Source organism: Prionailurus viverrinus, chromosome D3 (genome assembly GCF_022837055.1).
Source record: "Prionailurus viverrinus isolate Anna chromosome D3, UM_Priviv_1.0, whole genome shotgun sequence".
NCBI lineage: Eukaryota > Metazoa > Chordata > Mammalia > Carnivora > Felidae > Prionailurus > Prionailurus viverrinus.
In genome coordinates, this window is record NC_062572.1 from 14,876,554 (window position 1) to 14,901,597 (window position 25,044).

The following is a 25,044-nucleotide window of genomic DNA, read 5'->3' on the forward strand; positions in this document are numbered from 1 at the left end:
ACCCTGTCTCAGGGTCAGTCCATAATTTAGCCACTTCCTGGGAGTTGCCGTCCACGGCACACTTTGGGAGTCTTCATTACCCGCCACTCGGAAGGCGTGCCCTGCTTCCGGCTGCAGGAATCGGGTCAAGCCCATTGCTTCTGCTTCATCATCCATAACAGGGAGTGCAGTGGATTGAATAGCGTCTGCCCAAAATTCACGTGGGACCCCAGAACGTGACCTTATTTGGAAACAGGATCTTTGCAGATGTAACTAGTTCAGGATCTCAAGATGTAATCATCCTGGATTCAGGGTGGGCCCTAAGCCCACCAGCAGGTGTCTTACAAGAGGAGTGGACCCAGAGAGACACGGACACAGAGAAGACATGAAGACAGAGGCAGAGACTGGAGGAACGTAGCCACAAGCCAAGGAACGCCTGGCAGCACTAGAAGCCGGGAGAGGCACGGAAGGACTCTCCCCTGGAGCCTTCGACGGGAACACGACACACCAGCCCCTCAATTTCAAACTTCCAGCCTCCAGAGCTAGGAGAGAATACATTTCTGCTTTATTTATTTATTTTTCATTTTTCTTAACGTTTATTTATTTTTGAGACAGAGAGAGACAGAGCGCGAAAAGGTGAGGGGCAGAGAGAGAGGGGGACACAGAACCGGAAGCAGGCTCTAGGCTCTGAGCTGTCAGCACAGAGCCCGACGCGGGGCTCGAACTCACAAACTGCGAGATCAGGACCTGAGCGAAGTCGGACGCTCAACCGACTGAACCACCCAGGCACCCCAATATCTGTCGCTTTAAACCACCAAGTTTGAGGTGCTTTGTTATGGCAGTCCCAGGAAATGAATGTATGAGGATAACATGAACACCTAGCTCCCAGGGTGATCGTGAGCACTAAGCAAGGTACTGTGTGGAAAACACCCAGCACAGCACCTTGTACATGGTTTGCGCTCAACAAATATCGAGGTCACTACTGCGATATTGCCAGTTCCCTACTTCACGTTTCTATGACTTATCTTTCCGAGGAAATTTTAAGTCCTTTGAAGGTTAAGGACTCGGTACTCCTACAGTGCCTGATACCATGCTGAGTATGTAACTCTTCCCTGAAAGGACTTGCTGGGTTAAGTGCGGAAGGGGTTCCTGAGGGAGGCAAGGGTTCTGGAGTCAGATCAGCCTGGGCCAGGTGCCAGCTCAGTCACTTACAAGCTGGGTGGTAAGTTAGTTCACACGATGTCCCCTCTGCAACTTACAAACTGTCGTGTCTAACCTGCGGGCTACTTTGAGGGTTCAAACGTCGTGTCAGCAATTTGGAAACAGGAAAAGAACATCTGAGCCCAGAAACCTAAAAGTACAGGGCTGACACAGGTAGGTGACCCCTTCACAATCAGAAACTGCTGATAACTAACAGAAATGAAGCACAAATGCAGTTTAGGAGCCAAGTAGGACAGAAAAATATCCATGGCATGCAATGACAGTTCTCTGAAATTAACTGACTAGGTGAATATAAAATACTCTCAGGGAATAATAAGAAAAGATGAACCCAGTAGAAAAATGGACAAGACAGTGGGTGTCGTATGGAAACAAATTTGACAATAAATTTCATATTTAAAAAAAAAAGAAAGACAAATGGACAAGATATGAACAGACAATTCGCAGAAAATATATAGGAACCAATTAGTACATAGTATTATGTACCAATTAGTATATAAAAATTGTCAACTCCCCTAGGATCAAAGAAACTCAAATTAAAAATTACGCCATGTCTTAACAAATAGGAAAAGTCTAAAAAATTAAAGATAACCCTCAATGTCAGTGGCACAGTCTTCCTAGAGGGGACTTGCCAGTAGGTACAGGGTTTCTTTGTGGAACGATGGAAATGTTCTGGAAGTAGACAGTGCTGATGATAGTACATTGTGAATATACTAAAAACCACCATTATACGCTTTAAAATAATGAAGTTTAGGGGCGCCTGGGTGGCGCAGTCGGTTAAGCATGCGACTTCAGCCAGGTCACGATCTCGCGGTCCGTGAGTTCGAGCCCCGCGTCAGGCTCTGGGCTGATGGCTCAGAGCCTGGAGCCTGTTTCCGATTCTGTGTCTTCCTCTCTCTCTGCCCCTCCCCCATTCATGCTCTGTCTCTCTCTGTCCCAAAAATAAATAAACGTTGGAAAAAAAAATTTTTTTAAATAAAATAAAATAAAATAATGAAGTTTATGCTGTGTGAATTATATCTCATTAAAAACAAAATTGTGAGGCGCCTGGGTGGCTTAGTCAGTTGAGTGTCCGACTTCGGCTCAGGTCATGATCTCACGGTCTGTGGGTTCAAGCCAGGCGACAGGCTCTGTGCTAACAGCTCAGAGCCTGGAGCCTGCTTCTGATTCTGTGTCTCCCTCTCTCTCTGCCCCTCCCCTGCTCATGCTCTGTCTGTCTCTCTCAAAAATAAATAAACACTAAAAAAAAATTTTTTTTAATAAAATTGCAAAAAGCCAGTGGGGCCGGGTGTATCCCACGGGCCATCGTTTGCCAACCCCTGTTCTAATGTAGAAAGTGAGTCTTGGTCCCTTCTGTTGCCCAGGGCCAGCCAGGTACCGGACACAGATGAGCCACTCGGGGCATGTTTGCTGAATGAGTCACTGGGGAAGGGTCAACCATGGGAATGCCACTTGCCTGGGAAAACACGCATCTCCTGGCATAACAGCGCTCACTTCTCAGCAGGTCAGCCCTCCGTGGCCGCACCTCTGAGGATCGTCCTGACACACTAGGAGGAAAATCCTCACCATGGCCAACAAAGCCCAACACCCTCAGGTCCTTGCTTCCAGTGGTATTCGTTTCCTGGGGCTGCTCTCACAAAGTACCACAAAGTGGGTAGCCAAAAACAACAGAGATCCTTTCTCTCACAGTGCAGAAACTCAGAGGTCTGAAATTCAGGTGTCAGCAGGCTTGAGGCCTCTGGAGAATCCCCAGGGAGAAACCATCCCGTGCCTCTCTCTTAGCTTCTGGCAGTCACCGGCAACCATGGACATTCTCGGCTTGTAGATGGACCACTACAGTCCCTGCCTCCATCATCACGTGACATTCTCCTCGCGTGTCTGTGTCCAAATGTCCCTCTTCTTGTAAGGATACTGGTCACTGGAATAGAGCCCGCCCTACTCCAGCATGGCCTTATCTTAACTTAATCACACCCACAAAGGCTCTTAGCCCAAATATGGTCACATCCACTGGGACCCAGGATTAGGACTTGAACATATCTTTTTTGGGAGACACAATTCAACCCACAATAGCCATCTAGCCTAGTCACTGCCTCACGCACAGTGGTCTACTCTCAGTTCCTCAAGTGCCAGATAAGTTTCCACCTCAGGGCCTTAGCATTTGCTATTCCCTCTGCCAGGAATACTCAGCCCACCTAGCTAGCTCCTCATCCTACAGGTCTTTGCTCAAAATACTACTACCACAGGAGACCTCCCTACCTCCCAGGAAGAGTAGCCTTCTTCCTATGATAGACTCTTTAAAAGTCTCTTTTATTCTCCTCATAGTTATTCTCTTCATAGCTATTTTATTCTCTTCATAGCTATTATCAATGGGGTGCTTGGGTGGCTCAGTTGATTAAGCATCCGACTTCAACTCAGGTCATGATCTCGCAGTGTGTGGGTTCGAGCCCCGTTTCGGGCTCTGTGCTGACAGCTCAGAGCCTGGAGCCGCTTCAGATTCTGTGTTTCCCACTCTCTCTGCCCCTCCCCTGCTCATGAGCGCATGCGTACTCTCTCTCAAAATTAAAATACAAACATTAAAAAAATAATTATTATTATCCCTATCTGAACCTATCTTACTTGTTTTTGGGTTTTCTATCTTCCTCTGACCCCCACCCCCACACAGAAAAATTTAAGCCCTAGGAAAGAGGAATGGTTGTGATTTCAAAAACGTTACCAGAAATCATTTGACACTCTTCCCTTCAAAAAGTGGAACCTAATTCCACCCACTCCCCCTGTGAAAGTGGAGCCAGACTGAGTGACTCACTTCTAATGAATAGAATATGGCAGAAGGGATGCCGTGCGACTTCTGAGGCTAGGTAGGTCAGAGGAAGGATTGCAATTGTCTGGCTTGCTCCCTCTTGCATCACTTGCTCTGGGGAAAGCCAGTGCCATGTTGCAAAGACAGTCAAGGGGCTCTGTAGAGAGGCCCCCATGGAGAGGAAGCAAACCTGCCAAGCATATGGGTGAGCACCTTGGAAGCAGATCCTTCAGACAATTCAGCCCTCCGAACGAAGTCTTGCAGCTGAGACCCAGGTATCACAGAGCCAAGACCGACCATCCCCACTGTGCCCTGTCCGAATTCCTGGCCCACAGAAATCATAAGATAAATAAATGATTTGTTGTTTTAAGCCATTAAGTCGGGGGGTGTTTGTTACATAACAGGAGATAGCTAATAAATGAACCACGTACTTCTTGTTCACTGTTCCACCTCCAGTACCTAGAAACTGTGCCTGGCACACAACAGGTGCTTAGTTAGGATGCATCAAGTAGAAACCGGTTTGGATGAGAACCAAGAAGGTTGGTGAAGCATCTTTAAAGTTTGAAAGGAAGGAGATACAAAGCAAAAGAAAGGAAGAAACAGAACTCGGTTCACTACGACATCTTGGGATTTCTTTCCCAGACCTTCTTGCAGAAGGTGCTCTTGGAATAAAGGAAGATGGGTGGACCCCAACCCGGGACAAGGCAGGCCAGACTCACTGATCTGCACCACACAGCTGGCTCCCAACTCTGGTCCCACTATGTGGCTCCCGACACACTTGAACTTCTTGCCATCTGACAGCTGGGACTGGTTCAGCATCTCCACCCCCAGCTTGGACGTCCCCACGGCCACACCTCCTGGCTCTTCTGTCCATAGGAAGTCCGGGTCTGGGTATCCCCCGTCCCAGCGACAGGTGAGCTGCAGCGTGAGCTGTCCTTGTGACATCTCTGCCCGGCACTGAGGGGCTGACGGAGGGGGTGCTGCAAAACAGTAGAGGATGCGGGCTTAATCAGAGACTCCAAAATCAGCCACCGAGCTGGCCCTAAGGATTACAGAACGAATGTATCAGAGAAACAGTCATGCTCAGTTAGTGTGCCCTGAAATAGCTCCTTAGCACAAATTAGTGCATGACAGTAGTCCGGGTTTCCTCTGCGGAGTGTCCAGTCTCCAAGAACGTCATTCGTCTTTGCAATTCTCACTAGCCACGATGACCTTTACATGTGGCTATTTAAATTTAAGGGCTCAGTAACTATATGCGGTGGGTGGCTACTGTATTGGACCATAAAGAATAGAACATTTCGATCATCATTAAAAGCTCGACTGGACAGTGCTGGTCCCCAGGGGGGGTGACAGGTGGGATTCGCCCCCACCCTTAACATATACTTCCTTTTTACTTTGTGCAGGCATTACTAAGAACACACAGACATTTAACAAGTTACAAACCTGTAAATCCTATGTAACCCATGTGTTAACAGCTGTATGTGAAAATTCACATATATATGTATATTGTGCATATATTCTATATGTATATTATGTATGTATTAAACGTATAGTACATGTTTTATAGATTTTATATAATACACACAAATAGAAATAAATTTGGATCTTACATGGATGGGTAGGTACATGTCATCTACAAGAAAAATTATCAATAATATGCCAAAATGACGGTGAGAATATTCTTTTCTTTCCACTCATGTTTCATCTAATAAGCACATATGACTTCGTCTACAATAAATGCCATTTTATGAGAGAATACAGAGACGTATAAAGGCTCTGAATAACGTATGAATTAAGTAAGGTGTTATTATCCTGTTCAGTAATTTGCTGTTCTGATGCCTCCTGTCGTTAGCATGGGTTATGAGCACACTCTATGTGTCTACAGTGGTTTATCACCCAAGGCATTTGTTTTCTCACTCCCGCAAGAAAGGTTCACAAACTGCTGGTTCCTAACGGTGCTAAAGGGCCCAAGTTCATGCATAGAATGAGGATGGTCAAATGCATACACAAATTTTGGTCTTTCCATGCAGTGGGATATTAACTCCATCACAAAACGGAGGAACCTTGAATACGTAATGCCCAGCAAAAGAAGCTGGTCATGAAAGGCCACATTGGTAGGAGTCCATTGATAGGACACATCCAGAATAAGCAAGTGCATAGAGATAGAACACAGATTGGTGGTTGCCAGGGGGTGGAGAAGACAGGAGGTAGTGACTGCTCGATGGGGATGGGATTTCCCTTTGGGGTGATGAAAATGTTTGAAACTATACAGAGGTGAGGTGATGGTCGCACAATGCTGTGAATGTATCAAATGCCACGGAGTTGTACATCTTTAAATGGCTGTTCTGTACTTTCACCTCAATTAAAAAAAAAGAAAAGCAAGCATTAGGCTCGGCATTAATTTCCTTCTGTGGCTCACAGGGACTCTCCTGTGTCCCCCACTTAGCAGCAAGCTCCTAGAAGTGACTCCTCTCTGACACAGAGCCCTGGGTGTGTACGTGTGTGTTGAGGGAACCGCAGAAGCACGTTCGGGCCCGTGCAGCAGGCATGCCTTTGTAGACAGGAGGAAGAGGCACAAACATGCAGCTCACGAAGGGTCGAGATGAGGACGTGGGGGAGGGGAGCGCCTCTTACGCACAGTAGACCAGGAGCTCGGTGGTCACCTTCCGCTGTCTCCCACTGAGCGTGTTCGTGGCCAAACACGTGTAGTTCCCTTGGAGGTTTTGCGACATGAGCAGCAGAATGAAGCTGCTGACCGTCAGGTTGTTTCCAAAGGGCTCAGTGCTGGAATCGGGGGCCCGGAACTGCCACTCAACCACTGGCGGAGGCCAAGAGCGACTGCTACAGCTGAAGTCCACCTGGGAGCCTTTGGCTGCATAGAGGGTGCCATTGGGGAGCGTGCCGGTGCTGGAGATGTTGACCTCAACCTCATAGGGACCGCCTGAGAATGACAGGGGGAATGGGGAAAGTATTCATTACTTAAGAGTTAACTTGAGCTCCTTACCAGATCTAACAGACGCAGAAATGATCAGGAAGCAACAATGAGGATGTCAGTATCTATCGAATACTTACTATGTGACAAATGCCATGCTTAAATGCCCTTATGCGTTCTAATCCTGAGATAAACGTTGATTTATTGGGGGAGGGGTTCAATCCTTATAGGAAAGGGGAAACTGCAAACCGCTCCTTTTCAGAAACACTGGTGAGGGGATAGGCTACCTGTGCATTAGAGCTAACACGGCAGGCCCAAGTGCTTTCCTTAAAAAGGCCTGCTTGTAAGGTTGGCCTTGGCTGGCGACTGGAACTTGGATTTCAGGAGGGTTTCGCCATTTCTCGACCTGACAAGAGGGAGGCTCATGGGCCTGAACCATTTGCACAAACAGTGTGGTTTACGCTGTACAGCTGCTTCCCCTGAGAGTCTGGAATTTGGGTACGTGCTAGGCGAGGGTGCCCACGTGATTAGCCCCCAGTAAAAATCCAGGGTGCTGGGTGTCTCGTGGGCTTCCTAACACATTTCACCCATGTTGCCACAACTCGTTCCTGGAGGAATTAAGCGTGTTCCATGGGACTCCCCTGGAAAAGGAGTCTTGGAGGCTTGCTCCTGGTTTTCCTCGGACTTAACCCCATGTGCCTTTTGCCCTTTGCTGATTTTGCTTTGTATCCTTTCGCTGTAATAAATCAAATTACAAATGCCGAGTCCTGTGAGTTCTCCCAGAGAAATCACTGAGCCTGGGGGTGGGCTGGGGGACTCCTAGCACAACTTCACACTGAAACACAAGAAACATTGGTTCCAGGCCCAACTATGGCCTCTATTCACTAGCTGTGTGACCTTGGGAAAATTACTTAACCTCTCTTAGCCTCCACTTCCACGTCTGTAAAATGGGGGCAAAGCTAGAACCCATTGCAAGGAGCTATGGTGATACTCAAGTAGTACAGCAGAACAGTGCTGGTCAGGTTGGAAGCATGGTAAGTGCTGGGTCTTCTCCAGATCCCCCTTACGTTTCTGAACTTCTTTCTTATCCCCAGAAATGCCATCCCATGGCTGGTGGCCAGTGCATCCAAGCTGAGGCATCTCTTTTGATGAAAAGAATGTATTTAACACCTATTTATCCCAAAGTCATTTAGTGTGTTACCTCTGCCCTTTCAGAAAGAAGGGCAACACTTAGCCAAAGGAATAAATCTGTGACTGTAGAATTTGAACAGAAATAGGCCAGTGGGAAAAATTATTCCGGGGAGGAAAAGGCTTTCCCAGAGCCCCTCAAAGTACAGCATCTATTTCACCTATGTCTGAGGCTATTGTATGACTCTAGAAATTGTGCATTTCCGGGGCACCTGGGTGGCTCGCTCTTTTGGTGTCCGACTTCGGCTCAGGTCATGATCTCGCAGATCGCAGGTTTGAGCCCCGTGTTGGACTCTGTGCTGACAGCTCAGAGCCTGGAGCCTGCTTCAGATTCTGTGTCTCCCTCTCTCTCTCTCTCTCTCTCTCTCTCTCTCTGTCCCTCCCCACTCACGCTCTATCTCTCTCAAAAATAAATAAACATTTTAAAAAAGAAAGAAAAAAAAAAAGAAATTGTGCATTTCCCAGGTCAGAATTCTTTTTTTTTTTTTTTTTTTTTTTTTAAAGTTTATTTATTTTTGGGACAGAGAGAGACAGAGCATGAGCGGGGGAGGGGCAGAGAGAGAGGGAGACACAGAATCGGAAACAGGCTCCAGGCTCTGAGCCATCAGCCCAGAGCCCGACGCGGGGCTCGAACTCACGGACCGCGAGATCGGACCGCGAGATCGTGTCCCAGGTCAGAATTCTTGACATATCCTTCTCAGGTTGGGGCTGGTTCCCAACAGTTGCATTGATCTGCTGGAACCATGTCACCTGCCATAGAGGGTCTGTTTTTAAAATGATGCCATTAGTATGGGAGGCACCACTTACTGTTGCTGGCTAGCTGGTTAGGTATGCAGACCAACAGGTAATAGGGCGTGCCCACAGGGCGGGCATCCAGTTAAACAAAGGGTACCTCTGCAGCACTGACAGCCAAAGCCCAGGCCAGCAAAGAGGTAGTGTGTTAGATTGGCCAGCCTGAGTCTTCTGACTTGTGGTCTGGAGGGCCATTAGTGGCCTAGAATGGATACTGTGGACCCCCAGAAACTGGGTGGGAGGGGCTTCTGACCAGTACAATTCTCATCAAGAAACAGGGTTGGATACAGGGAATGGATGAGAAGGAACAGGTGGAAGGATTAGAAAAAGAAATCAAATGAAAGAACCTGAGAGGCCTCCTGAATGAAGTGTTCAGGGGTTACATCTCATCTATAAAGCCCTTGGGTTGAGTCTGCTTTCTTTTTTTTTTTTAATTTTTTAATGTTTATTTATTTTTGAAGGAGAGAGAGAGAGAGAGAGACAAAGCGTGGGCAGGGGAGGGGCAGAGAGAGAGGGAGACACAGAATCCGAAGCAGGCTCCAGGCTCCGAGCTGTCAGCACAGAGCCCAACACGGGGCTCGAACCCAAAACCATGAGATCATGACCTGAGCCGAAGGTGGACACTCAACCCACTGAGCCACCCAGGTGCCCCGAGTCTGCTTTCTTAATTAAAGCTGACGCCATCTTGAGTCCCTGGGGTTCTTCCCTTGCTCTGACTTTACTACACAGGAGAAGGTGCCCACTTCCTTCCCTTCCACTGCTCTCTCCACCCGCTTGATAATTTATCCCCAAACAGAAACTACCAGCCCTTTTTGCCTGCAGGGTGATGGTGACAATCACTCAAAGAGAAAGAGAGATGGGGAACAAAAATAAAACAGCCAATAAATAAAAATATAAAGTGGTTACAAAGGCTCGGCGTCTTACTGAGGCCTTGGTCATTGGAGTTTGAGTTCTCAGCTCTATCTTGGATGGGTGCCTTTGCCTGGGGGCCATGAGCTTGTCCTCTGAATTCAGAGACCTGGGTGTAAATCCTACTGCCACTTACAGATAGACAACCGTGGGTAAGTGCCCATCCTTCTCATTCTCTCCTGCCTTTCCTATGACACGAAAAGAACAGTAAAAACATCTATCACCAGGTTACTGAAGGACCCAATAAGAAAATACAAGCAGCACACTTAGCCTGGTGTTTGACCTTGGTCAATGTTCTATAAATGTTACCTGACATTATTATCGGTAGTATCCTTGTTGATTGATTCAATAGGCATCAGCAAACCGTGGCCTACTATCTGTTTTTGTACAGCTCACAGGCTAAAAATGGTTTTCACAGATGAATATTCGCAATCGATTTGATGAGAGAGAACGCTAACTTTGAATCACAATTAAGTGAAATGTTATCCCCCCAAAAAAGGAATTCTATTTTTCTCATTACACTATACTATTAAAAAAGTACTCATTTATTATTATACTTTGAATTTTGTCAATTAAAAAAATGTGGTAATGCGTTTACACTCTTGTTTGGGACGTTTTTAACCTTATCAGTTGGGCCAGAACATCTGAAATATTTATCATCTGGCCCTCTACAGAAAAAGTTTGATTCCTGTTCTAGAACAACGTACCAGTGCCACTGCCTTCCTCTTCTCTGCTAACACCCATTTTTTTTTAATGTTTATTTTTGAGAGAGAGAGAGCGAAAGAGTGTGAGTGGGGGAGGGTCAGAGAAAAGGGGACAGAGGATCTGCCGTGGGCTCTGATAGCAGTGAGCCCGACGTGGGGCTCAAACTCACGAACCGTGAGATCATGACCCGAGCTGAAGTCGGACGCTCAACTAACTGAGCCACCCAGATGCCCCTCTGCCAACATTCTTGATGTTGGAACTCACTTCTTTCCTTCCCCATCCCCCGACCCCAATAACCATAGTTTGGCCAGTCAAGGGTCTCGAAGAGTTGACTTACGACTCAGGGACCCACAAAATGGGAGATTTCCACCTCAGTATCTTGGGTTCCCTGCCAATTAGAAGAGTTATCTTCAGGCATTTCTCTTTATACCAGCATTTTGATTTAAAAATGACCTAAGAATAGGGGCGCCTGGGTGGCTCAGTTGGCTAAGCAACTGACTCCAGCTCAGGTCATGATCTCACAGTTCGTGGGTTCGAGCCCTGCATCAGGCTCTGTACTGACAGCTCAGAGCCTGGAGCCTACTTCGGATTCTGTGTCTCCCTGTCTCTGCCCCTCCCCTGCTCACTCTCGGTCTCTCTCTCTCTCTCTCTCTCTCTCAAAAATAATAAAAAACATTTAAAAAAAATGACCTAAGAATATATCAGGTAGTCTCTGCTAATCAGTGGGCATACCTATGATTCTAGAATGAGATAAGATCCTCGGGAAAATTCACAGAGACTGTTCTGATACCACTTTTAGAGACTGAATATAGAGACATATGTGACAACCCCACTGCCTCCCGATTTCCCTAGTGATTGCCAATCCCATCCACAAAGCCGGAACCCAGAGATCTTCAGCTTCTTATAGGGACGCATCTCTGCTTCAGATGAGTTTGGCGAGACTCAAATTAATTGCGCTCTGGGCAAGGATCCTCCATTTTCTGAAAGGGGCCAACAATGCTTCTTCAACTTGCCCAACACACTCTTTCCCTAGGACCTTACGTTATCATGAGGCAGAGTGTCACCGCCAGCATCATAGAATGAGTGCAAATAGATTAGCTCAATTAGCCAGGGAACATGGGACTTTCCTGAGGCCCCTTTCCTGGAAGTCTGGAATGGTGGCCACATCACTTGCTAGACAAAAGTGCTCCCCATCTCCCAAACCCCAGCTGATTCCAAAGAGAGTCTTGGAGGTTGATACAAACCAGCTTCCTCGCTGTCCGTGTGCCATCCGGCTCAAATGTTCCCTCAACACTTGCTTGGCCTGAGAAAAACAGACACAGGGAGTTTGGCACCATGTGCCATGAGATCTGACTGTGGCTTTCATGGGCTTATCTGATTGCTCAGCTCCCCCGTGCGTGAGAGATGATATCTTTAAAGAAGAACAAAGTCTAGTGGAATGTGTTAAGGTCTCTGCTACCTTGCCCATCCCTCCAGCAGGGAACACACAGGAGTTCTACCCTCATACCCACCCCAATTTGGAGGCAGAAGAGGATGGGTAAGTCAATGAAATAAACAGCCTTGGCAGCCCTGAACTGCTCCGGACTAAGGGATTTCTGTATTTTCGGGAGCGCCAGTCCCAATCTGGAGGGCAAGGCTTTTCAACTGCACCATTAAATTAACAAGTAATAGTACAGTCTTTCATTCTGAAGCAAACGACAAAATCACATTGCAATCCCCATTCCTGGCACATTAAATCACTCCAGGCTTGTAAAAAACCTGACTCCCTGGAAGGCAGAGGTACAAAACGCCCCTGATCAATAGGCAGACGTCCAAACAGTAAGGAGGGAGAGGCTACTGGCTTCATAGTCAGCTTGTGTCTCTACAGCATCTCTGTCCGTTCACGCACTCAAACTCACAGATAACAACTTGTCACATCTCAGAATTTGTTTTCCTAGCTTCCAAGGCCATGTTGAAATGTTTCCAAACTTCTCTCTTAAGAGACTAAGTTATCAACCAGGTCAGTGAAAAGACGGGAAAAGCAAGATCTGGACACACGGAGTCCCTGACCCACAGAAGGTCCTGTTCAAAAGGCTTCGATATGAACGGATTCCAGGGAACCTGAGATGCAGTTTTCCCACAGGAATCCCATCACCTGCTTGACCAGTTGGTCAAGATAACATAAACCAAGTGCGTATAGCGTGCCCAGTTCTGTGCTGAGGGCTGTGCATGTTAATGTCACGAATGTGCGCAGTGAATCTGTGCCTCGGTTCCACCGTTATCCCTGATTCACACATGACAAAACTGAAGTGAGAGATGTTCCAGTGATTTCCCCAAGGTCACAAGGACAAAAGCCAGCAGCACCTGGATTTGAACTTAGGCAGCTGGACCTCAGTGTATGCTCGTAGCCACTCAGCAATACCATGGCCCTCCCAGAAATAGTGATTAGATCAGACCTAATCCATATTCCAAAATCTTCCATGCAGAATGAGGGCTGAGTCCAATCTGAGATGTCAAGGCTTCTCCTTCAGCCACTGTCTGAGGAGGAACAGGGAGAAGCTCCCTGATGCCCGGAGGGGTCTGGTGTTTGTCTGGGCTTCTAGAACGGGAGCAAGACCTGAGATTCTGGAGGGCTCCGGTATACGTGGAACCAGAGAACATCTGTGCTACAGACCGAATGTTTGTAACCCTTCCAAGATTCATGCTGAAACCTAATCCTCAGTATGATGGTTTTTGGAGGTGGGGCCTTTGGGGGAGGTGATAAGGCCCTAAGAGTCGAGTCCTCATGAATGGGACTGGCGCCTTCTGAGGAGAGACCCCGGAGAGATTGCTTCCTCTCTCTCTACCCTCTGCCAAGTGAGGACACAATCAGAAGACTTTATCTACAAACCAAGAAGCAAGCCTCACCGGACACTGGGTCTGCCAGCACCTTGATCTTCGACTTCCCAGCCTCCGGAATTGCCAGAAGTATTTGTTGTTGAAACCATCCAGCCTAGGTTACTTTTGTTACAGCAGCCCAAACTAAGACAGTCGGTGTCCTGTTTTCACAAACGAGCCTACACCAGTTGAGGACACTGAATAAGTATCCATACTATGAATCACATCACAGTAACTCAGGAAGCTCCAAAAGCTATTTGCATTTAGGGCTTTTTTTTTTTTTTTAATTTTTATTCAGTTTTTAGAGACAGAGACACAGCGCAAACAGGGGAGGGACAGAGAGAGAGGGAGACACAGAATCCGAAGCAGCCTCCAGGCTCTGTCAGCAGCCCGGATGCAGGGCTAGAACTCACGAACATTCAGATCATGACCCGAGCTGAAGTCGGATGCTTAACCGACTGAGCCACCCAGGCGCGCCTTTAGGGATTCTTTTAAAATTAAGTTCACATTCATCATAAAAAGGCCTTGCGTTTATCTCCCTACAGGGCAATAATGAAACTAATCCACCCTCCAGTAAACTTAGCCAATGATTAATCAATGTCAGATAAAGTCATCATAAACTGGAGGGAGTGATGATAATTTTTTAAAAAGTAACAAGCTGTATTGCCATCTTACTCGGGGGTCAGAAGAGAAGATATGTATTGAGCAGACTGACATGAGGAGTTATTAATGACCGGCAGTTGGAGTGACCTGCCCATGGGAGCACAGTGAGCACTGAATAGAGCTGGGCCAAGGTGGGCGACATTTTTAATACACCCACATTCATCCCAGGCAATTCAGCAGTTCAACTACGGCATCTCCAGACACGAAAACGCTGTACTCCAAAATCCTATAAGCCTCAAGGGCTGGGGGCAACCTTGGAGACCATCGAAAAACCTAGAAGTGTCCTTGAAGCCTTGCTTTTCCTCATCCTCCACTTCCAATCCCCCCCAACAGGTCTTACTGGCCTACCTCCAAAACAGTCTGAAGCTGTGCATTGTCACCAAGGACACTGCCACCACCGTGGTTCTGGCCACCAACATCTTGTGTGCCTCCAAGCAGCTTCCCTATTTGCATCAGTCCTTCTTGAGATCACACACAGACATTCTGCATATGTTAGTGAAATAATGCCACACACACGCTTAAAGTTCCAGGAGTTTCCTCTGGCATCCAGAACAACCACAACAACAAAAATCTCAATTCCTTGCCAGGTATATTAGTTTCTTGGGGCCGCCTTACCAAATGCCATGAACTTGGTGGCTTAAAACCATACAATTGAGTTCTCTCACAGAAGCCTGAAATTGAGGAGTCAGGAGGGCAACTCTTGCTCCAAAGGGCCCAGGGGACCAAGAGAGACTCCTTCCTTGCTTTTTTCCAGGGAGCTGGCCATGGGCCCCTGGCATTCCTTCCAGCTGCATCCCCCACTTCCTGCCTCTGTCATCAGATGATGTTCTCCTTGTGTGTCTCTGCATTTTCCTCTTTAAAAAAAAAAAAAACAACTTTTTTTACATCTATTTATTTTTGAGACAGGGCACAAGTCGGGGAGGAGCAGAGAAAGAGGGAGGCACAGAATCCGAAGCAGGCTCCAGGCTCTGAGCTGTCAGCACAGAGCCCGACATGGGGCTTGAACTTACAAACAGTGAGATCATGACCTGAGCGGAAGTTGGACACTTAACCAACTCGGCCACCCAGGCGCCCCAGCATTTTCCTCTCCTTAGGATGATACCAGTCAGTTTGGATTAGGGCCCACCCCAATGACTTCATCTCAACACGATTTCATCTGCAAAGACCCTATTTCCAAATAAGACCATGTTCACAGATACCAGGAGTTAGGACTTCAATATTGGGGGGGGGGGGTGGCAAGGGGGGAAGGACAAGAATATAATTCAACCCATAACACAAGTCCTACTGGGCCCTACCTCACACGTCCCACGCCCTCACACACTGGGCTCGCACCACACCGCCTTGTCTCGTGAGCACACACACCACACTCAACTCACCCTGCGCTGGATATCGATCTGCCTGAATCGCTCTTATCTTTGTATGACTGGTTCCTACTTATCATTCAGCTTAAATGCCATTTCCTCTAAAAGGTTCTCTCTGACCCCCCCTAATTTTTTTTTAATGTTTTGTTTATTTTTGAGAGAGAGACAGACACAGAGAGATGGAGTTTGAGTGGGGGAGGGGCACAGAGAGGGGGAGACACAGAATCTGAAGGGGGCTCCAGGCCCCGAGCTGTCAGCACAGCGCCCAACGTGGAGCTCGAACCCACGATCTGCAAGATCATGACCTGAGCCGAAGTTGGTCGCTTAACCAACTGAGCCACCCTAGAGCCCTGACCCCCCTAATTTAAAGTGTTTCGGGGGTGCCTGAGTGGCTCAGTCAGTTAAGCGGCCAGCTTCAGCTCAGGTCATGATTCTGCGGTTCACAAGTTCAAGCCCCTTTGTGCTGACAGCTCAGAGCCTGGAGCCTGCTTCGGGATCTGTGTCTCCCCCTCTCTCTGCCCCTCTCCCACTCACACTCTGTCTCTCTCTCTCCTCTCTCAAAAAAATAAACATTAAAAAATAAGTAGATAGATAGATAGATAGATAGATAGATAGATAGATAAAAATAAAATGTTTTGGAGAATCACCCAGACTCAATGCTCTGCATAGCCCTCATCACTGTGATATCTCCTGATGCATTTATGTACTTGCTTATTGTCTACCTTTCTTCCCCCACCAGAGTGTCAGCTCCACGAGGGCAGGGGCCTTGTCTGTCCTATTCACTCCTGTGGCCGGGGCCTTGAACGGTACCTGGCATTGGGCTTTCAATCAATCTGTGTTGAATACAGAAATAAGTAAATCATTTTACAGATGAGGAAACGAGGGAGCAGTGATCACACGTATATTTCTACACAGATACCCGTCGAAACCAGTAAGCAGCACACTGTCTTTGTAAAGGGCTATCGAGCACGTATTTTAGGCTCTGCAGGCCATACGATCTGCATCACTGCCACTCAAGTCTGCCGTGGCAGCACCAGAGGCAGTCAGAGATAAGATGTACATGGATGAGTGTGGCTGTGTTCCAATAAAACTCCATTTATGGCCACTGGAATTTCATATAATTTTTACATGTCACAAATATTCTTCTTTTGGTTTTGTTTTCCCCAACCATTTAAAAATGTTGGGGCGCCTAGGTGGCTCAGTCGGTTGAGCATCCGACTTCAGCTCAGGTCACCATCTCGCAGTCCGTGAGTTCGAGCCCCGCGTCGGGCTCTGGGCTGATGGCTCAGAGCCTGGAGCCTGCTTCTGATTCTGTGTCTCCCTCTCTCTCTGCCCCTTCCCCGTTCATGCTCTGTCTCTCTCTGTCTCAAAAATAAATAAACGTTAAAAAAAAATTAAAAAAAAAATAATAAAATAAAATAAAATAAAATAAAAATGTAAAAAATACTCACAGCCTGCAGGCCAGATACAGCCCACAGATATGGCTATAGTTTGCCACCCCCATTCTAAATTCATGCGTGTATATCAACAGATAAGACGGTGTTTTTGGAACGTGCACTATGTAATATAATAGCAGCTCATGTCAAGCCCCGTGGTCAGCACTATAGCATAAGAGCACTAGGCCTTACAAGGTACGTAATGCATTATCCCCAATTAACAAAGAAAAACTAATGCTCAGAGATATTAAGCTACTTCCTCAAGGTGACACAACTTTAGGATTGGAACTCAGGCAAGACTGACTCCATCATGTTACACTCTGACTCTGGTGCACAATCAAACGATATTAAACAGCAAGGATGATACTAACTAGCCGAAAGTAATCGCTAACTACTCTGCCAGGAGCCATTAACGGCACTTTATCTAGATAAACCAGAATCTAGTTTTCACAGGAATTCTAGGACGCAAGAATTCTTTCTGTCCCCATTTTACAGATAAGGAAATCCAGGCATGAGAGGTCACTCGGCGAGCAGGAAGCAGAGCCAGGGATGAAACCCAGGGATCAACTCCAAAGCCCTCCTCCCTCCAGTCCAAGGCTCCGAGCGCCCCGCCAGCCGACCCCAGTGTCCCGCCACCGCACTTACGGGCCACCCGCAGCCACACTCGGAACCACCGCGTCTCATTCAGGACCTCCCGGCAGGTGTAGTTCCCCTCATCCTGCAGCCTCAGCGCCTTGATGTGCAGCGAGCTGGCATTGGCCAGAGAGAAGCGCGGCTCAGCCGGCCGGAAGCTGGAATTGGAGGACAGGAGGAAGACAGGCTCCGAGTCATTCCGGTACCAGGTCACGAGGCCCCTTGGTCCCGAGATGTTGCCACAGTGCAGAGTAACGTTCTCGTGAACCTCTCCGATGACCGGAGCCCCTAATCCTGCACAAGGAAAGGTCAGGCCGTTACTACATTTCTTCATCTCGGAACACCCTCCCTTGTGCACAATCTCTCCGCATTAGGATTTTAAAAAAATCAGGTGTGTGTTTTTAAGAGCTTCCACTCTGGGGGGTAATTACTGGCCAGTGCTGATTTTAATGAACGTGTGGTAAATGGCAATTGCAGAGACAGCCCCGATGTCCCCCTCCCCCACTACCCGGGCCCCTCACCGCCCTTCACCGCCGGACCGCACTGCCCTCCCACCCTGACCCTTGCTCTGGCCAATAAGATGTTAGCAAATGTGATGCAAACACAGGCTTAAAAAGCACTTGTGTAATTGGGCTTGCTCACTGTCACTCCTGCCGTCACCTTGAGAAGGAGGTGCCTAGGTTATATCCAGGAGGAAGATGGAAGCTAGGTGTACAGACCCCAGTGGTCCCAATCACCTGAGCTGAGGCCATTCCAGATCAGCCTTCAGCCGCTGAGTCGATGCCCCAACATGCCAGTGAGCCCGGGCAAGATCAGCAGAGCTGATTAACCCCAGCCCTTAAGCAATAAGCACTTACTGTCATTTTGTGATTATTATGCAGCACCTTTGTGGCAATAAATAACCGATACAGAACCCAAATGGTTTTATTTGCCTAGAAATCCAGAAGGGACGAAAGGAAGAGGGCCTGGGCTTTGTTCCCACAGTTCTTTCTCCATCTGAGGTGCGAATGATCCTGGAGTCAAAGCTCTCTTGCAGCTCCGACTTTGGGCATGCCCTATGCTAGGTACTGGGGAGCCAAGGATGGGCAAAACAGGGGGAGCCAAGGATAAGCAATACAGAGGGAGACGTCCGGGATCTCCCAGGCTAGTGGGGAAAACAGACAATAAACTGGCAATTACAATACAGTGTGATAAGTACTATGACAGGGCCTCCGAGAAGAGGCTCCTAAGTCCAGCTGGGGTGACCACTAGGGAAGGTTTCCTCCAGGAGGCCACACTGAGATCTGATGGACAGGTAGGAATTAGCCAGGTAGAGGGAACAGCAAGTTCATAAACCCAGACCAGCAGCAGCAGCCGCAGGGCGGTGGCTCTGTTAGAAATGCAAATGATCAGGTCCCACCCCAGAACATTTAAATCAGATAAATCACCCATCTGGGCGTGGCAGTGGAAGGTAGGCTGCATTTTAACAAACCCTCCAGGTGATTCTGATGCTCACTCACGACTGACAGTTGGCTAAGGGCCACTGATCTGGCACAGACTGTCACCAGGTAACAAGAAGCAAACGCAGCCCATTTTGCTGAGAAGCGTGGAAATTTTCCAGCCCCCCCCCCCCCGCCCCGGCCTGCCCCCCACAGTCAACAACCAAATACAAAGAGGCCACAGGCACAGGAATAATCGGCAGAACCTGTGAGGAGTCTTTGACTCATGCTGTTACACTCAGTAGAGGAGAAAAGTGTGATGCCAAGAAGGAGAGTGGGCTAACTCCAAGTCCTGCAGTGAGAAGGCAGCAGGGTGGGACCAGAAGCTAGACTTCTTGCCATCCTCCAGCACGTTCTCTTTCCGCCACCTCAGAAGCTTCCTAAGTATGTGAATCTACGGGATTTGCGAAAGGTGGTATTTCATCTCAAAATAAATTGCCCTTGACAACAGTACTGGGACAACTGAATGAAGGTGGACCCCTTACCTCACACCATATGTGAGAAATTAACTCAACTGGACCACAGATTAAATGTAAGAGCTAAAACCATACAGTGCTTAGGAAAAAAAATAAAAGAATAAATCTTTGTCACTTTGGGTTAAGCAATGGTTTCTCAGGACACCAAAAGCACAAGCGGGGAAAGAAAAACGGATAAATTGGCCTTTGTCAGAATTAAACACTTCTGTGCATCCAATGACACCATCAAGAAAGTGAAAAGACAATGTACAGACTGGGAGAAAATACCTGCAAATCGCTTATCTGATGAGGGGTTTGTACCCAGAATATATAAAGAACTCTCAGAATTCAACAATAAAAAGATAAATAATACAGCTTAAAAATGGGCAAAGGATCTGAACACGTCTCCAAAAAGATCTACAAAAGGCCAGTAAGCACATGAGAAGATGCTCATCATAAGTCACTAAAGACATGCAAATCAGAACCACAGTAAGGGACCTACCACGATATACCTACTAGAATGGCTGGAATCAAAGAGAATAGCAAATTAACAAATACCGGAAAAGATGCAGAGACTGGAACCCTTCTGCATTGTCGGTAGGGTTCTTAAACGGTGTGGCGACTTTGGAAAACAGGTTGGCATTTCCTGACAAGGTTAAAGTAACAGGATGACTCAGCAATGCGACTCCTGGGTGGACATCCAGGAGAAAGGAAAACGTGTCTACACAAAGACTTCACACATACATTCACAGCAGTATTATTCATAATGGCCAAAAGATGGAAATGTCCATCAAATGCCCATCAGCTGATGAGTAGATAAATGGTATATCCATATGGTGGGAACATTATTTGGCCATAAAAAGGGATGAATGAATGGCATGGATTGATCCTGAAAACATTATAGTAAGTGAAAGAACGCAGTCCTAAAAGACTACATATCGTGAGTCCGTTTATATGAAATGTCCGAAATGAGCAAGTCTACAAAGATAAAAAGTAGGGTAGCAGGTGTCTAGGGCTGAGGAAAGTGGCCTGGCGGGGGTGGGGGGAGTGGGGGGAAGAAGGAGGTAGTGAGGCGTTAACTGCTAACACACTCAAGCCTGACGCTTCTTCTTAGAGTGATGAAAACATTCTGGACTTAATTAGTGGTGATGGTTGCATAACCTTGTGAATATACTCAAAACCACTGACTGACATAGTTTAAAAGGGTGCATCTTATCGTAGGTAAGTTATATCTCAATAAAGTGGTAGAAAAATAAATGAACTGCCACCTGCCTCTGACAACCCTTCCCGATAATAAAAGAAAGATTAACAGTGATTTGTCTTTGGCCCTTTGTATGGTTAGAAGGGGCTCCCTTTGAAAGACTGGAAGCCAGCCTGGAGCCACGGGACGTTCCAACTCTCCCTCACCCTAGCTGCACCACTCCCACATGCCGGGACAGCACGGAAAAAATAAACAAAACAAAACAAAACAAAAAAAACTCTAAGTCAGTCGCTGGAAGGCAGAGAATGTCGTCTAATGATAGAGATGCCAAAACAGCAAGAAATCTTTCTGAAAGATCACTTGGAAAGGCAGGTAAGAATTAGTTTAAGTGATTAGGCCTGAGGACCCAGGTCCTCAGTGGCAATCCCCACAGAGGAGAGAAGACGGGCTGTAGCATTACACACGCAGTAGGTGTTCATGAGATCTGCAGACCTGCCCCTTCCTGGGCTCCCTGGCAAAGGAAGAAAGAAAGAACTTGGAAAAACCCCGGCAAAACTTGAATCTCGGAACTTGAGCTAACATGGTCTTCTCCTCCAAGGAGCAGAATGACACAATCACAAAAGAGACCATTTGGAAGCATTCCCCTTCTCCTGGCTTCGCTCACTCCGTTCTTTTTAACCACTGAAGCTGAAGGTGACCTTGGAGGTCATCTCAATCCTGAGATGCGGCAGTCCTGAGTGCTGGGGTCAAGATGAGGCGGGCCAAGTCCTCATTTTACAGATGAGAAAACTGAGGTTCACAAAGCTTCTGCGATTTACTGAAGGGCCCACACAAGTCGCTGGGAGAGCTGGGACTGCCTGCCACTGAGGTCTTCATACGTCTGGTCACCCAACCAGACAAGATGAGGCAATGAGACAACTGTTTGTGTCACTAGAAGCTGTCCCCACGGTATCTAGAGGGTCCTCGAATGCCCCCCCTCCCCACCCCGGGCCACCAACCTTAAATTCCGAATATGGACCCAAAAGCAACATGAGCAACCACTTCCCAGTGCTGCCCTCATATTATCATCCTTTACAGAGTTGGGGGATTGTACCCACTTATTTTCCTACCAACTTCTCCCCAAGAATGACCTGGGATCGATAAGCTCAGGTGACAGTGCAGGCATGAAGACTGTCTAGAGTTAGGTGACAGGAGAAAGTTTTTTTTTTTTTCCCCCTAAGATAACTCCCAATTTGAAAGATAAACAACAAACATACACCAGGCTACGGAAGCCCTCCTAGCACTACACACGAAGGTGAACTTAGCCTGGGTATCAAAATGACTGGGCATGGCGGTAGAGAAAGTGTCCCTGTGTGGTGAGCGGCAGACAGCCTAGAAGCTGGTTCATTCCAGTGCGATGATATCAACACAGAGGTCTGATGTCCCCAGGTCCCTGATATTCACAGAGCAGTAAACACCGCAGACAGCCAGAGAAAAGGGAACAATCACCTTTAACTTCTGGACACAACCAGTTGGAGACTGTCTGGCCTCTCCTTTTCTCCATTAGCACAGTGGCCATTAAATCCAAAGCCTGCAGGGGTCAGCACATAAGGTCCATCACTGAAGGGGATTAGGGGTAACTACAACAGGAGAGATGGGACAAATTTGGGGTCACATGCCCTAGAGAGAAGGGGTGACCACTGCTCAGTTCCAGGTGAAAAAGTAGGCCCTGTGCTGCCAGATCATCTGATTTTTCCAGATAAACCAGAAACCTAGACTATGGGAAATTTTACTGCTTTTAAATGAATGCTGAAAACAAAACAAAATAAAATCTTTTTTAATGTTTATTTATTTTTGAGAGAGACAGAGAGAGAGAGACTGTGAGAGCATGAGTGGGGGAGGGGCAGAGAGAGAGGGAGACACAGAATCCGAAGCAGGCTCCAGGCTCCGAGCTGTCAGCACAGAGCCCGACGCAGGGCTCCAACTCACGAACCGTGAGATTGTGACCTGAGCTGAAGTTGGATGCTCAACCGACTGAATCACCCAAGCACCCCAAAACAAAAAATCTTATGAGAGCCTGACCATTAGGAACTTTTGGCACTTGCTGCTAGGAAGCTCAAAGTGCAATTCCTCTAAGAACCTACAAGAGGAGGAGAGGAGATCAGCAGTGTGAGCTGCACTGGGCAACACAGAAAATAAGGCTCCAAGTATTCTGGCAAATTACATCACCTCCTGGGCCCATCTCCTTTCCCTCTACCTGAGCCCTCACTCTCACTGTTCATCACCCTGCCCTGCACACAAAAGACATGCATTCACTGGTGAATTAATTCAAAAATGCTTTTTTAATGTTTTTTTACCCTATATATTTTCTCAAGCAACACTCTGATCTTATTACAAGGGAGAGCACAGATGGAGCATTTAAGACTTTCTGCCAATCATGTCAAGTGGAAGAGGTCATGTCAAGTGCAAGGGCAAGTTTTTTGTAAGTGAAATTACGTCAAAATAAAACAGTTTTGTTTGTTTTTTAGGTGAAGGAGGAAGGCAGGGTTCTGAATGTGCTAGTCTGCACAGGTCGGCTTGCAGGGGTGTGTAGGGAAAGCCACAGGTTACAAGTGTAAGGCGAGTTCAACCTTGGGCAGAGGAAGGAGAGAAAAATAAAGGAGCCTAGAGTTTGAGCCCCAACACAGCAGGTAAAACCAGAACGCAAATTTACATCCGACGCCTTAAAACAAAAAAAAAAAACAAAAAAAAAACAACAACAAAAAAAAACCAAACAAAAAAAAAAACCCAAAACAAAACACCACTCTGCCCCCTACACGTGTCTCTTCAATTTTCCTATCTTCAAAATTTCCCTCTTCAAATTCCCCAATTTTCCCATCACCTCTCCGCAGGCCCTCCGCAGCCTCGCTGGCTGCCCACTCCAAGGGACTGGGGCTATCTTGCCCTCCATCAGGCGCCCGGGAAAATTCCTTCCTGCAAAGAGAGCCGAGCAGCGAGCAGGAAACTCAAGACCCTCCCGGGGCGGCTGCGGGGCCGCGGCCACAACGGGCTCCCGCGGAGTCGGAGGGAATTGGGTCTCCGGCTCTCCCCACCCCTCCCCTCCCGTGGCCCGGCGAAGCTCAACTTCTCCCTCGGGATCGCGGCCCCTTACCTGCGGCGACCCAGCGGGCCAGCAGCACCCCGAGGCAGACGAGGACCTGCGGCCGGGACGGCCGGACGCCCGCGGCCATCTCGCCCCCGATGCCGGCCGGGGGCTCCTCAGGAAGCGCAGGCGCCGGCTGGGTGGACGTGCGCCCCCGCCCCTAGGGCCCCGGCCCCCGGGGTACTGAGCGCTCCTCCCGAGTCCTCGGAACGACCGAGTAGCTCCGCTTTCCGCAGCCCCCAGGAAGGATGCTTGGGCTGAGCCCGAAGTCCGGGGCTGGGAGCTGCGCCGGGCTCCCGACGCGGTTCTGGCCCCGGAGCGCCCGGCCCGGGGTGGGAGGGCGCACCCCGCCCTCTGCGCCCGCCACCCACTCCCGCTCGCGGAAAACAACAGGAGCCGGACTCCCTCCCGCCTCCCTTCCAGGCGGGAGCCCAACTTCCTCTACCTTGGCCGGGGAGGAGGGCTTTATGCAAAGGGCGCGCGCCCGGGCGCGCCGAGCCGAGTCCGGCCCGGTCGGGGGTGGAGCGCGGAGGCCGGTCCCTCCCCGAGCCCACTGCGCCCGGGACGGCAGCCTGGAGTCGCGGGGACCGCTGGGCCGTGCAGAGCCCTGCGGCTGCCGCAGGACGGCACCCCGATCCCCGGCCCCCGGCCCGCCGGGCGCTCCGGCTGCAGCACCCGGAGAGGCGGGCCGCCCGGCTGCAGGATTCAGGGTCCCCTCGGCGTCCCAGCTTAGTTCTTCCAGGGTGCTCCCGTGCTCTCCTGTGCTCCGGGCGGACGCCAGGACCGCCATGGCTGTCCCCGCCTACCCTTTGCAGAACGAAGGCAAGTCTACAGCAGGAGAAAGATGATCCCTTAGACCTCCAGCCAAAAGCGGCCACGAGACTCCTGTTCTCCTGTTAACTAGCTGAGACCACACAGCGAGAGCTGGGGTCAGCAGAACTTGTTCTCGGAAGCTTTCTGCGCCCCCCCCCTCCGCCCCCCACCACGCTCAACCGCATCCAGTGTGATTCCCAGAGAGCTGAAATCCCTCTTCCCTGCCACATCCTCATCCCATCCCGTCCTAGGAAAACCAAGGTTTCTATATCCTCAGGAAGAGCTGACACTTGAAACTGCCCTAGGAGGAAGCCCCTTTAAAAAAAATTGTGGGGTGCCTGGGTGGCTCAGTGGGTTAAGCGTGGACTCTTGGTTCTGGCTCAGGTCATGATCTCACAGTTGGTGAGTTCCAGCCCCGCCTGGGGCTCTGCACTGACAGCTCTGAGCCTACATGGGATTTCTCTCCCCCTCTTTCTCTGCCCCTCCCTGGCTCGCTCTCTCTCTTTC

General features: G+C 48.6%; 1 protein-coding gene across 1 annotated transcript in view; it reads right to left on the reverse strand.

Moving 5' to 3' along the window:
* Positions 1–24,172, reverse strand: part of VSIG10 (V-set and immunoglobulin domain containing 10) — a 36,581-nt gene extending 12,409 nt beyond the window's left edge. The window contains exons 1-4 of the mRNA XM_047827482.1: positions 23,734–24,172; positions 17,482–17,763; positions 6,633–6,935; positions 4,714–4,974 (exon numbers count right to left, since the gene is read on the reverse strand). Coding sequence (XP_047683438.1) covers positions 4,714–4,974; positions 6,633–6,935; positions 17,482–17,763; positions 23,734–23,812 — 925 coding nt within the window. The 5' untranslated portion in view covers positions 23,813–24,172. The remainder of the gene's footprint in view (positions 1–4,713; positions 4,975–6,632; positions 6,936–17,481; positions 17,764–23,733) is intronic.
* Positions 24,173–25,044: the final 872 nt, after the last annotated feature.